The sequence below is a fragment of the Saccostrea echinata genome, unplaced genomic scaffold (genome assembly GCF_033153115.1).
Source record: "Saccostrea echinata isolate AGI-Se365-2 ecotype Australia unplaced genomic scaffold, CSIRO_AGI_Sech_v1 ptg000009l, whole genome shotgun sequence".
Taxonomy (NCBI): domain Eukaryota; kingdom Metazoa; phylum Mollusca; class Bivalvia; order Ostreida; family Ostreidae; genus Saccostrea; species Saccostrea echinata.
The window spans coordinates 19,451,279-19,465,344 of NW_026889758.1; the positions used below are offsets into that span (position 1 = coordinate 19,451,279).

Here is a 14,066-nt window from a genome sequence, read left to right on the forward strand (position 1 = left end):
GTGCTTTAATCGATACATTTCAGTTTTTTTTCTGTATACAGTCTTTTGTGTCAAATACTCGGCCTATTCATAGGGCGTTAAAAGCTAATTTTTACAAAGGTACTTGCGTCTTGGTTTATATATATGTATGTACCTTATTGATATGTAAAAAAGGTAAAGTACATTTTTTACATATCAAAAAGGTACGTACATATTCATAAACCAAGACCCGAGTACCTGTGAATTTTTACACCCCCCCCCCCCTTCAAAAAAAAAAAACTATCAGTAAAATGTGCATATTCGCTGCTTTTATCCTTGGCGGAAATGAAATAAGATAGTATAACAGGTTTCACAATAAACATTAATTAATGAAATTGTTATTTTTTCAGGCTTTTACAAAAGGGGGGAGGGGGGGACGCACATGCGGGATTTTGAACAGCGTATTTCTTCCTGCTATAAGCCTGTAGGCTGTCAGTAGAAACTACAATGTATTTTCTGTCGGTAGTGGTATAAATTCAATTACCCGCGCTTGCGCGGGATTTCAACTAGTAATGCATATAAATACTGTCATCCTACTTGAAATACAGATGACCTTCAAAAAATTAGTTCAAAAGTAGTAGCAAGTCCTTTGGTTTAAAGCAAATTACAAACAAAGCTTCTTGATCTGGACAATTTTACATTGTGCATGTTTTGACCTCATCCAGATGACCAGCCTTAGTGACAATGTCCTGTACTCCTAATCAGCCAATGTGCCGTTACCTCTACACATGGCCCCATTTCAAATCCAACACTTTTAACCCCCTTTGATCTTTAATACAGAAAATCTTATTATAATAATACGACAATGTCCTAATCCAGATGACCTTGACTTAAACCATCAGAAAATTCTTTGGTTCCTAATCCATTTTTTTTGCAAGATGCTCTGGTGTATGAATCTCAAAAGAAAATGGGGAGTGGAGAGAATGTAGGAATCCAGGCATATTCTTTCTGAGAATTAGTACCCCTGCAGAGTATACAACAAAATAAACTTAACACTTCATGACCATAGGATATTTATTACAAAAAGAATTCAATGAACTTTATGAACACTAAACAAATGATTCATATGACTTCATGTATAAATGTACAAAATTGTTAACAATGGTGTATTGAGTTTGTATTTGGTAACAATAAACAATAACAGAGGAAAAGATAAACACAAAATAAAATCACTTAAGCCTTAGCCATTTGCGAAGCTAATTGCACTTGCAAGACAAAAGTATTTTGATTTTCACAGAGAATCTTTCTGATGTGTACAAGTATGCATAGCATCAAACATAAATATTTGACATAAATATTGGACGGAGTCGATTTCACATTGAAATGATTTTGTAAGACAACACACAGATATTGCACAAATCAATTCGGTGTAAACCTTAAAGAAAAAGTCATACAAAAACTATAAGCATCTGTGTAAATAATCAAAGAAATATTTTAATCTCAAGTCAAAAACAATTAGCTAATAGCAAAAAAAAAAAAACAAAAACAAAACAAAACAAAACCAAAAAAAAAAAGAGGTCTTGCACTTAACCAAACAGGACAGAAGAAAACAGCCATGATCTTCAATACAGAATGGACCTACTTATTAATTAATTAACATTAATGAGTAATGCTTTTTATGATTCAGCTGATGACATGTAGTCATATTGAAAAAACATAAAAATATAATCATTTATCAAAATACATATACATTAAATATAAAATATCACAGCTATATCATATGCTTATTATAATAATGCAGTTTTCTCATGAGTGAGGAGATTGATTTAAAGAATATAACCTGGTATACGTAATGTCTACATAAATTATGCAACAGTTAAGAATAAAATGCTCTGTCTAAATTAACAACAATCGTTTAGAATCATGTCACTCTTCTGTGATGTGTCAAAATTGTTAGATAAGATTATATTTTTGACATTTTTAAAAACAGTTGATAATATTCTCATCAGAAAATGATGAATAAATTAAATTTTAATTGTATCAAAATTAGTTTTCTACTTAAAAAAAAATAACATGGAGACATATATATCGTACACAACTTTTCTCATAGTTTAACATCAAGTTGTCTGGTGTATGACATCACAAAGGTCTGGATTTTAGTATATCTAAACAAACCAATACTTTGTTTATGTCACATTCTTTGTCAAATATACAAATCTTTACAACTAGTAATCAGGGTCCACAGTACTGTTGATGAAAATTTATTTTTTGGATTTTTTCTTGCTATCTGTATTAAATGTCACAGTCTTCTCCTCATTTTGTTGTGGCCCAAGTTTCTTGATTTCTATATCTTTCTCACATTCAGCCAATTTTCTCAACATCAGGTTTTTCTCCATCTCAAGTCTTGCAATTCTTGCTCGAGTGTCATTAAGCTTAGATCTCACTTTCTTTGCGAGCTGAGCATGCTTCTCTTTCTCCTTTGTAGTCTCCATGAGCTTGCTCTCTGTTGCCAATTCCTCCTCTAGTGAGCGAGAGCGGTCTTGTAGTTCAATGATTTCAGAGTTGATGTTGGAAAAGTCTGCTGTTAAATTGTCATGACGTTCTTGAAGAATTTCCTGGAGAGAAAGCAGAAAAGTTACACTCTTACTTCATTTAAGTTCTAGGAGTGTGACATAATCTTTAATTCATGGACTGTAGATAGCAAGTCCTTGTTCTATAAAAAAGAACTTACCAGTGAGTCTTGTATGACCTCCTCTCGAGAGACATTTTCCTCTTCACCATCTTCATGGTTGGCAAAAGTCTGCCATAATGCCTGTCCAGTCATGTTTGCAGTCACAAAGCGGAATGGGGGTAACTTGCTAAGGGCGGAAGGAGGACCTACAAAATACCATAAATTTAATGTTAGCTTCAAATATCATGCACTGCACATTTCTTTTTTTCACAAATAAACCAATATTTATATCCTAACATGTATTACAAAGAGGAGAAATACATGATATATCATTGGTCTACCGTTAATTTTTGATTTAATAACATCAACGATTACATACATGTATAAGCTAAATTTAGGTCAATTCTTCAAATGGACGTGTAGTTATGTCTAAAAGCAAACTTAAACTTGCTACCTTTTCCAGTTGGTCTTACCTGAAGTGGAAAATCTATGACTGAGTGTTGCCAGCTGATCAATAGATCCCTTAGAGCTCCCTTGAGCTTTTGCCTGTGCCATTTTGTCTTCCATATTTCCCAGCATGTTTTGCAGTTGGTTTAGGTTGCTAAATCCAGAGTATTTGGATAACCTGAAAAATTAACGTCAAGCCATAACTTTACAAGCTACACAACATCCCCTGTTTTCAAATTTGTATCAAAGTTTGATCCATGCATCATAGCATTTCAACATGAAATGTTTCTGTTTGTTCACAGGGCATCTAGTTTTAAGTCAGAAAAGCTTGCTTTCCCATTTCAACAGTGTTTAAAAGCTAATGTTCCAATAGTTAATTAATCAATGAGTGTATGATAGTATTCAACAAGAGGCCCATGGGCCTTGAATCGCTCTTCTGATTAACTGTACAACCTATCACTTCTATTTGAAGCCTCGAAGTATCCTGTATACGAGGGGTTATCAAAAAGTTCGTGGACTAGCACCATAAAATTAAAACCGCTAAATGTACAACAATGAATTTTTAAACATTTAATAAGCATCATCTTTTCTATCTGTAAAATAAACTATAAATCATAAGTTTTGTTTTTTAGTGAATCGTAAATGTTTTTGTTAGCAATGGTATGCCCAGGCGGCGCAACCTCAAACATAACGTATTTTCTACCTGAGTGTAACTGAGAAAAACTCTTCTAATATGAGCATTTGTCATCCGAAAGTCCAATTAACTCTCTTATGTTATATGACACAATTTTTCCTTAACAGTTGCAAATTTCACCTCACCTTGTATATTCTATGAAATTTTATCGTAAATTTTATATTGAATGTCCAAACAATAAAGGGGTTAAAAATGACGTCGAAAGGGGGTAGGGTGTCATTTTACAACATTCTACAAAGTTTCAGCCCCTGGAAAAATTGGTTTAGACTTAGAAAATGTTTAAACAGGCTACAGAGAAATTAAAATACATCCAGGGTACTTGTTTTTAAATATCAAAAAAGATTCAGCAAGAGAGACACACGGATAATGTCGATTTATATTCAGGGTGTCCAAAGTCAGTCATGTCGAAAAGTAACGTTGATCATTGGTTGACATTGAACTCCGACAAGAAAATTATGCTGGCAAATCAAGCGAGGATCTTTTCCTATGTATAGGTTTAATATCTACAATATAAATGCATTGAAATAAGGTGATTATGACCTTGTAAAGTCATATAAACAAGACGGGTTTAGGTCTTTACTTTACTCCAGAGAATCTTATCAAGATAAGTGTATTGTGGCAGAAGGAGCGGGTATTGAGAAATAATGGCGTTGTCGGACGTCATGAAACTAAACGGCGACAGCGCCGGGTGGTCGTATAATACCCTTTTTAGTTAATGATAATTTGGCAAATAATCAACATATCAAGCGGAAATTTTCAACACTTTCTAAACTTTTGTTGTCTTATGTTCCCTATAAAATTTGTAGTCAACGACTACATAGTATTAATTTTATCGCATCAGTCCACGAACTTTTTGATAACCCCTCCTATTTACATAAACCCTTGAAATTCCAATTCACACTCTGAGAACCCAAGATGATTCTAAGCCAATTAGTACCTGAGAGTTGCTCATGGTGACCTACTTATCACTTGTCATTCTCTGAGGACCCATCAACTCAGTTTGATGATTCTAAGCCAATTAATACCTAAAATATTTTTTAAAATTATAATCATAAAATTTTATAAGTAGGTCAAAGTGACCTACTTTTCAATTGTTTTACTCCAAGGACCCAAGATGCATCAACTGACAAAGTTTGATGATTCTAAGCCAATTAGTACCTGTAATATTTAATTAAAGCCATAAATTTTCAAAAGTAGGTCACCGTGACCTACTTTTCAGTTGCTGTACTCCGAGGACCAAAGATACATCGACTGACAAAGTTTGATGATTCTAGCCAATAAGTACCCAAAATATTTAATTACAGCCATAAATTTTCAAAAGTAGGTCACAGTGACCTACTTTTCAGTCAACCTACTCCGAGGACCAAAGATGCATCAACTGACAAATTTTGACGATTCTAAGCCAAATAATTCCTGAAAATATTAAATACAGTAAAATTTCAAAAGTAGGTCACCGTGACCTACTTTTCAGTTGTTGTACTCCGAGGACCCAAGACGCATCAACTGACAAAGTTTAATGATTCTAAGCCAATTAGTACCCGAAATATTTGATTAAAGCCATAAATTTTCAAAAGTAGGTCACCGTGACCTACTTTTCAGTTGTTGTACTCCGAGGACCCATGACGCATAAACTGACAAAGTTTTATGATTCTAAGCCAATTAGTACCCGAAATATTTTATTAAAGCCATAAATTTTCTGAAAGTAGGTCACGGTGACCTACTTTTTAGTCGACCTACTCCGAAGACCCATGACGCATCAACTGACAAAGTTTGATGATTCTAAGCCAATTAGTACCCAAAATATTTAATTAAAGCCATAAATTTTCAAAAGTAGATCACGGTGACCTACTTTTTAGTCGATCTACTCTGAAGACCCAAGATGCATCAACTGACAAAGTTTGATGATTCTAAGCCAATTAGTATCCGAAATATTTAATTAACGCCATAAATTTTCAAAAGTAGGTCACTGTGACCTACTTTTTAGTCGACCTTCCCCCAAGACCCAAGATGCATCAACTGACAAAGTTTGATGATTCTAAGCCAATTAGTACCTGAAATATTTAATTATAGTCATATAAATTGAAAAGTAGGTCACGGTGACCTACTTTTCAGTTGACCTTTTTTGAGGACCCAAGATGCATCAACTTACAAAGTTTTATGATCATAGGACTTAAAATGTCCAAATTATGCCTCTAAAACGCTTTGAAATCGAATGCCTGCAAAGTTCAAAAAGTAGGTCACTGTGACCTACTTATTAATAATTATGTTTTTTGGCCCCAAGATGCATCATCTTACAAGATTTAATGATTCTAAGCCTCCCCGTATTCGAATTAATGACCTTAATTGTTTTAAAAAAGATTAGCCATTAAATTCAAAAAGTAGGTCAAGGTGACCTACTTTTTAGTTGACGTACTTTGAGGACCCAAGATGCATCAACTGACAAAGTTTGATGATCATAGGCCTTAAATTGTTCAAAATATGCCTCTAAATCATTTTGAAAAAGAATGGCCGCAAAATTTAAAAAGTAGGTCACTGTGACCTACTTTTGAGCCAACATGATATGAGGTCCTTAGATGCACCAACTGACAAGATTTGATGATCCTAGTCCTTATAGTAAGCAAAATATCAACATTTTAATAAAATGTAATTTTTGGTCAACTTTGAAGTGACCTTGAGACCACGCCCTTTGCCCCAGGGTAAATCCCCGTGCAAATTTTAATCTACAACATATCCTCATCCTTTTGTGTAAGTTTGGTGATAATCTGCCCAGTGGTTCTTGAGAAGAAGATTTTTTAGCAACCACTACTTTTGTTTCTATTTTCCTAATTATCTCCCCTTGTTAAAGGGTCACAACCCCAGTTTTAGTATGAAAGGGAGCCCTTGGGCCAAGGATACCCTGTGACAAATTTCACAATAATTGACCAAGGGGTTCTTGAGTTATGGCCCATATTCTAAAAAGTTTACGCACACCGCACAAATGGCCATAGCATTAGCTCTTTGAGCCTTTGGCTCAGAAGAGCTAAAAATCTAAAAGAAATTTACCTGTCAGTCAATCTCTCCTTGTTGAAGTGCACACCCTCCATATTAGTGCCTGGCAGGAGTTTGACATCCAAAAGATCATCTACCATCTTGACCTTTTCATCCTCTGTGCGACAGCCACTGAACATTGCCTGCAGCATCTGAAGGGCCGCCTGCTCTGAGTTTCCTCCAGTAGATTTAGAGATGGTAGAGTGCCCTGTTGTTCTCCTGTATCTGGCAAAGAAGAGGTCATCACAGACAACAGCCAGGGCTCTATTGTATTCCTTGATGAAGTCTGGGTTACTGTCGTCTCTAAGGTCTCCTACAAATCAAAGAACAAAAAGACTGACACAAAAAAACACACACATTCTCAAGTTATTTGTAATAATTCAAAACAAGTCATCCATAAAAATAAAGAAAAGATTTTTTTTTTTAATTATGACATTATGTCATCAATTTAGCATCACAATTCTACATTGAAAAAGTGACAAGATACAGAATATTCTATGCATGCCAGAGGAGCTGTTTCCTACCTGCTTTGATGTGAGCAAGGGAGTGTATCAGTACCACAATGAAATCTCCGACTGTGTCTAGTCGGGCTACTCTAATATAGAGAATCCTGTTGTTGGCATCATAGTGGAAGGAGTTCCTAAAGGCATTCCTGGCCAGGTTCTTGTTGGATGGGATCTTGTCCGCTAGGAGAATTGTTACAGGGGCATGATGACACCTGGATGACACAAGGTCTGTGACAAAGCAGCCAAACTTGTAAACAATGAAGGAGCGGGCATTCAGGGTTCCAATGTCCACAGGGACCAGCTCTGTGTCCTTTGACCATTCAGCATCTCTAGTATCTTGATACCCTTCACCTTCAATCACAGGAACATGTTTTAACTACATTATACAACACTCAGTGGAACAAGTTACAGAATATTCTATGCATGTAACAAGAGTATTACTTCCACTTCAACATCAGATATACCAAACACTTAAAAGAGAATTGTAGAGAAAAAGACTCAAATATCAATTATTTCAGTTCATTAAAACAGAGACTAACCAGGATTCATTCTATGTTTGGGTGGTGTGATTCCATTTTTGACAGAATCTTTGATTTGTTCCAGTTTCTGATATACTGGTGATGCCATGAGGAGGGACATCAGCTCTGCCTCATTGAGAGGTGCTGCCATCTGGTATGAGGTTGGCATGGGTTCCTGAGGAGGTGCTGTAGTCTCAGGTTCCTCTGTGTCAGATTGATAATCTTGTTTTGGAGGTGGTGAGGATGTACGCTGGGGGACATAGCCAGAACTGATGCTTTCTTGGATGGCCAATGCCTGAAAAGTAAAAAACAGATTTATATATCTTCTGAACATTGCATATTCACCTCTTCAAGAATATTTCCTTTTACTGTATGATAGCTCACAGTAAGTATTTGTCAGTGAACAGACTGAACAAACTTCTTGTGGTGCTATTCTAAGCACTGGATGCATACCTCATTCTTCTTGATTCTGTTGGCTTCACTCTTCTGTTTTTGTTCCATCTCTCGTTTCTGGTCTTTGAAGTTTTCTTTCAGCTCCTCTTGTTTATGTCTTAGTCTTTCCTCCTTCTTCTTTTTCAGTCTCTCTTGTAGATTACTCTGCATTCTCATCTTGTCAGCATCCATCTTATTGAGTATATTCTGTAAGTCACGCTCATGTTGTTCAATCAAGCGTTTCTGCTCATCCTCACTAGCACCCTGTTGTCTGATCTTCTCAAGTTCCTCCTGGGAAAAAAAATAATAGAGACATTTTTTTGGCTTTCAAATTCTACATTATTTGTTTGTGTAGACAAAGATTTAAATTACGATTTTTTTTAAAATTCAAAACACAATTTCCATAATTTTTTTTTTGAAGGGGGTTGGGTAAAATCTGATTATCTTCACATACATTCATTTTTTGTTTCTTTTCTTTGACCATGTCCTCTTTGCGTTTATTGAGCTGCTCAATCTTGCGGTCTTGCTGCTCTTTTTCACGAATAGTGTCCTTTTCTAGTTGTTTTGCATATTCTTCCATTTCTGCCTCTAAACGCTTTTTCTCATTCTTTTCAAATTCTGCAAGACACACAAATGTGCTACAGAATTTTTATTGAAAAAGAAGGCTTTGCTGAATTAAATAACTTGAAACTTTTCATAATAATACAGAGAATATGAGAAAATTAATGTGTTTAGAATGACAGCTGTACCTTGTTGTTCTTTCTTGGCCTGGTCTAACTGGTTCTTGCGTTCTTGTTCCAGTTCATGCTTGAGTCTCTCCAGTTCCTCAACATTCTGCTCAGCTTCCTTTATGCCATCATGTTCTGGTGAAAACTCCTTCAGTGCCTCAGCAAATTCCTGTTATAGTAACATAAAGCACAGTTATAAAACATTTAGCAACTCAAAGGGGTCCGGTCTCTTGTAATGAACATGTACATTTCAATTTGTCTTTTTTAATACTACAGATGAACAGCCGAGCTTTAATTATACTCTCACTACTAAAACAGTTCATATACACTTGAATCATTAAATGATCAATAACTATGCCGGACTGTTTTCCATGAGTCTACCTTGTAGTGTTTCTCCTTGAGCTCCAGTTTGGCCCTGGCATACTGGACCTCCCAGTCAGTCAGTGCCCCCTTCTCTATCTCGTGTTCCTCCTCAGACAGCCTCCTCTCCAGGTCCGCCATCTCTAACTGCTGTTTGTTCAGGAGCTGTGTTCTCTGGTGCTGATACTCCTCCGGACTTAATCCCTTCTTCTACAACACACAATTTATTCTGTCAATTGTTTTGCAAATTATTACTTTAAAAGTGAATAAAAGAATTTCATAGTTCATAAGAAGTAAAATTGCAAGAAATTTTATTAGTTAAATATTTTTTGAATTCATTCTAAATTGGACTCATTCAGTTTTGTTAAGTTCTTAATTTTCCTTTTCCTCACTTACCTGAAGGGCAGCTAACTCTTCCTGGTGCTGCTTGGACAAACTGTCCCGCAGTTTGTCATACTTTTCATGCAGTTTACTGAGGGCATCATCAACCACCAGCTTTCTCTTGGTTTTAAACTGGTTCTCAAGGTCTTGCATTTCCTGTTGTTTGTATGAAAGTGTTATCACATACAGTCAAACCTTGTTATTTCAAACTCAAAAGGACTGAGAAAACAAGAGGCCCATGGGCCTTGAATCGCTCTTCTGATAAACTGTACAACCTATCACTTCTATTTGAAGCCTCGAAGTATCCTGTATATTTACATAAACCCTTGAAATTCCAATTCACACTCTGAGAACCCAAGATGATTCTAAGCCAATTAGTACCTGAGTGTTGGTCATGGTGACCTACTTATCACTTGTCATTCTCTGAGGACCCATCAACTAAGTTTGATGATTCTAAGCCAATTAATACCTAAAATATTTTTTAGAATTATAATCATAAAATTTTATAAGTAGGTCAAAGTGACCTACTTTTCAATTGTTTTACTCCAAGGACCCAAGATGCATCAACTGACAAAGTTTGATGATTCTAAGCCAATTAGTACCTGTAATATTTAATTAAAGCCATAAATTTTCAAAAGTAGGTCACCGTGACCTACTTTTCAGTTGCTGTACTCCGAGGACCAAAGATACATCGACTGACAAAGTTTGATGATTCTAGCCAATAAGTACCCAAAATATATTTAATTACAGCCATAAATTTTCAAAAGTAGGTCACAGTGACCTACTTTTCAGTCAACCTACTCCGAGGACCAAAGATGCATCAACTGACAAATTTTGACGATTCTAAGCCAAATAATTCCTGAAAATATTAAATACAGCCATAAAATTTCAAAAGTAGGTCACCGTGACCTACTTTTCAGTTGTTGTACTCCGAGGACCCAAGACGCATCAACTGACAAAGTTTAATGATTCTAAGCCAATTAGTACCCGAAATATTTGATTTAAGCCATAAATTTTCAAAAGTAGGTCACCGTGACCTACTTTTCAGTTGTTGTACTCCGAGGACCCATGACGCCTAAACTGACAAAGTTTCATGATTCTAAGCCAATTAGTACCAGAAATATTTTATTAAAGCCATAAATTTTCCAAAAGTAGGTCACGGTGACCTACTTTTTAGTCGACCTACTCCGAAGACCCATGACGCATCAACTGACAAAGTTTGATGATTCTAAGCCAATTAGTACCCGATATATTTAATTAAAGCCATAAATTTTCAAAAGTAGGTCACGGTGACCTACTTTTTAGTCGATCTACTCTGAAGACCCAAGATGCATCAACTGACAAAGTTTGATGATTCTAAGCCAATTAGTACCCGAAATATTTAATTAACGCCATAAATTTTCAAAAGTAGGTCACTGTGACCTACTTTTTAGTTGACCTACTCCGAAGACCTAAGATGCATCAACTGACAAAGTTTGATGATTCTAAGCCAATTAGTACCCGAAATATTTAATTAACGCCTTAAATTTTCAAAAGTAGATCACTGTGACCTACTTTTTAGTCGACCTACTCTGAAGACCCAAGATGCATCAACTGACAAAGTTTGATGATTCTAAGCCAATTAGTACCTGAAATATTTAATTATAGTCATATAAATTGAAAAGTAGGTCACGGTGACCTACTTTTCAGTTGACCTTTTTTGAGGACCCAAGATGCATCAACTTACAAAGTTTTATGATCATAGGACTTAAAATGTCCAAATTATGCCTCTAAAACGCTTTGAAATCGAATGCCTGCAAAGTTCAAAAAGTAGGTCACTGTGACCTACTTTTTAATAACTATGTTTTATGGCCCCAAGATGCATCATCTTACAAGATTTAATGATTCTAAGCCTCCCCGTATTCGAATTATTGACCTTAATTGTTTTAAAAAAGATTAGCCATAAAATTCAAAAAGTAGGTCAAGGTGACCTACTTTTTAGTTGACGTACTTTGAGGACCCAAGATGCATCAACTGACAAAGTTTGATGATCATAGGCCTTAAATTGTTCAAAATATGCCTCTAAATCATTTTGAAAAAGAATGGCCGCAAAATTTAAAAAGTAGGTCACTGTGACCTACTTTTGAGTCAACATGATATGAGGTCCTTAGATGCACCAACTGACAAGATTTGATGATCCTAGTCCTTATAGTAAGCAAAATATCAACATTTTAATAAAATGTAATTTTTGGTCAACTTTGAAGTGACCTTGAGACCACGCCCTTTGCCCCAGGGTAAATCCCCGTGCAAATTTTAATCTACAACATATCCTCATCCTTTTGTGTAAGTTTGGTGATAATCTGCCCAGTGGTTCTTGAGAAGAAGATTTTTTAGCAACCAGTACTTTTGTTTCTATTTTCCTAATTATCTCCCCTTGTTAAAGGGTCACAACCCCAGTTTTAGTATAAAAGGGAGCCCTTGGGCCAAGGATACCCTGTGACAAATTTCACAATAATTGGCCAAGGAGTTCTTGAGTTATGGCCCATATTCTAAAAAGTTTACGCACACCGCACAAATGGCCATAGCATTAGCTCTTTGAGCCTTTGGCTCAGAAGAGCTAAAAATGAGAAAAAATCAAGGATTCAATATATTCAGGGTAAAATACTTAAAGAATAAGTGGTTGGGACTTCCAAATCACACTGACATATCCATGCTATTCAAGATATCAGTATTCTAGACACCGAAATTCAACTGTATTTACTTCAAGTTGATTCTTATTTCAAAGCTATCAGGTCTTACTATAGTTCAGCCTTGAACCAAACAGATAACCTACCTGAGCGTGTCTCTTTGCCAGAACAGCCTTGACCACTTTATCTGTATCTTCTTCACCATTTTGTTTGATTCCTTCCACAATGGCTTCATGTTCAACACCTTTAGCCTGAAGAATCATGCAAATACTTGTACAAATCTTGTACCCACAATATCAATTGCAATATCCTTTTAACTATTGCTTAACAAACAGAATTGAGCATTTAAGATCTTATAAACTTACTTTCTTTAATTTAATTTCATCCACTTCTTTCTTTTGTTCAATCATCTCCTTAGTGGTCTCCACATCTTGTTTTCGCCGTACTTCATCCATCTTTCTATTACGTTTAGCATTGAGTTTCTCCTTCAGACTTAGGAATTGCCTGTGTCTTTCATTCTCTAGTTTCTCCTCTAAATCTTGAAGTTCTTGCTCATGTGAAGCCATCAGCTGGAAATGAGATAATTATGATAAAAAAAAAAACATTCTTCAACATGACATTATTTAAATACAATACTTCACACATATGCTCTGGAACTTATAAAGTATGAGAAAACACCTGATTTGGCTCTTGTAAACATAAACTGACCTCTCTCATTTGATCATCAGTCAAATCTTTGCGTGAGGACAGCTCTGTAGCTTGTCTGTTCCTCTTCTCCCTCAGTAACTTCTCTTTCTGGGAGTCCAGCTCCTTGGCCAGTGACCTCTCTTCTTTTTCCTCCTCAGCATCCAACTTTTCTACTACCTTATCTCTTTCCTGTTTTTGTCTCTTCTTCATGTCTTCTCTTATCCTCTCCTTCAATATCAAGTTTATCTAATTAAATCCTCAGTCACACATCACCATCATCAAAAGAGTCAAAATTCACAACTAAAGAAAGACAGCATTGATTTCTGTTTAGGGGAGATTGGCCCTCTTTCACTTAGTTCCAATTTTGCTGCAGGTGACAATTTGTTAACACAAGAATGAGCAAAATACTGAAAAGTAATCCAATTCATTTAACCCTACGGGTCAAAATCTTAGACAAATCATTGTTAATGATAAAAATTTAATAAAGGAAACATAGTGCTTTATGAATTTTAGATTATTGCTCTTAGCTTTTGATCATTCCTTCTCAACACAATTCTTTCAAATGAATCTATTACAGTTCTGGATTGATGTATTCAAACTTTCCCATGATACCATGGGAACCAATGTATTTCCCCATGATAGTCATAAGACTCATTAGTACCTGTTCCTTCTGAAGAGCCTGCTCTTCAATGGACTGACTGTACTGGACTTTAGGAACATGGGCCAGGTCAGTTTCTTCTTCCTCAATACCTCCTCCTTGCTGCATCTGACGATTCTGTTCTGAGATCAATCGCTGCTGCTCTTCCCCGTCCAGTTTCCTCTGAGCCTCCGCTAATTTACGGGCTCTTCTGGCAGCAAGCTTGGCCTGAACAAATCAAAAAGAGGTTTATATAAGATCAAACATTTAAACAATACTTTTCAAACAATTTGAATTCAAGTAAAAGTCAAATTCTTTTTAAGGGTAAACTTTTCAATGTATCAGACTCTTGAC

At 35.8% G+C, this 14,066-nt stretch overlaps 1 protein-coding gene across 1 annotated transcript in view; it reads right to left on the reverse strand.

Annotated features, from left to right (window-relative positions):
* Positions 1–1,018: 1,018 nt before the first annotated feature.
* LOC133181962 (uncharacterized) overlaps positions 1,019–14,066 on the reverse strand; it is a 99,721-nt gene continuing 86,673 nt past the window's right edge. The window contains exons 105-119 of the mRNA XM_061316624.1: positions 13,737–13,940; positions 13,097–13,303; positions 12,754–12,957; positions 12,535–12,639; positions 9,738–9,878; positions 9,363–9,551; positions 9,003–9,150; positions 8,708–8,871; positions 8,275–8,544; positions 7,843–8,116; positions 7,322–7,654; positions 6,813–7,110; positions 3,103–3,254; positions 2,690–2,835; positions 1,019–2,573 (exon numbers count right to left, since the gene is read on the reverse strand). Coding sequence (XP_061172608.1) covers positions 2,220–2,573; positions 2,690–2,835; positions 3,103–3,254; positions 6,813–7,110; positions 7,322–7,654; positions 7,843–8,116; positions 8,275–8,544; positions 8,708–8,871; positions 9,003–9,150; positions 9,363–9,551; positions 9,738–9,878; positions 12,535–12,639; positions 12,754–12,957; positions 13,097–13,303; positions 13,737–13,940 — 3,189 coding nt within the window. The 3' untranslated portion in view covers positions 1,019–2,219. The remainder of the gene's footprint in view (positions 2,574–2,689; positions 2,836–3,102; positions 3,255–6,812; positions 7,111–7,321; positions 7,655–7,842; positions 8,117–8,274; positions 8,545–8,707; positions 8,872–9,002; positions 9,151–9,362; positions 9,552–9,737; positions 9,879–12,534; positions 12,640–12,753; positions 12,958–13,096; positions 13,304–13,736; positions 13,941–14,066) is intronic.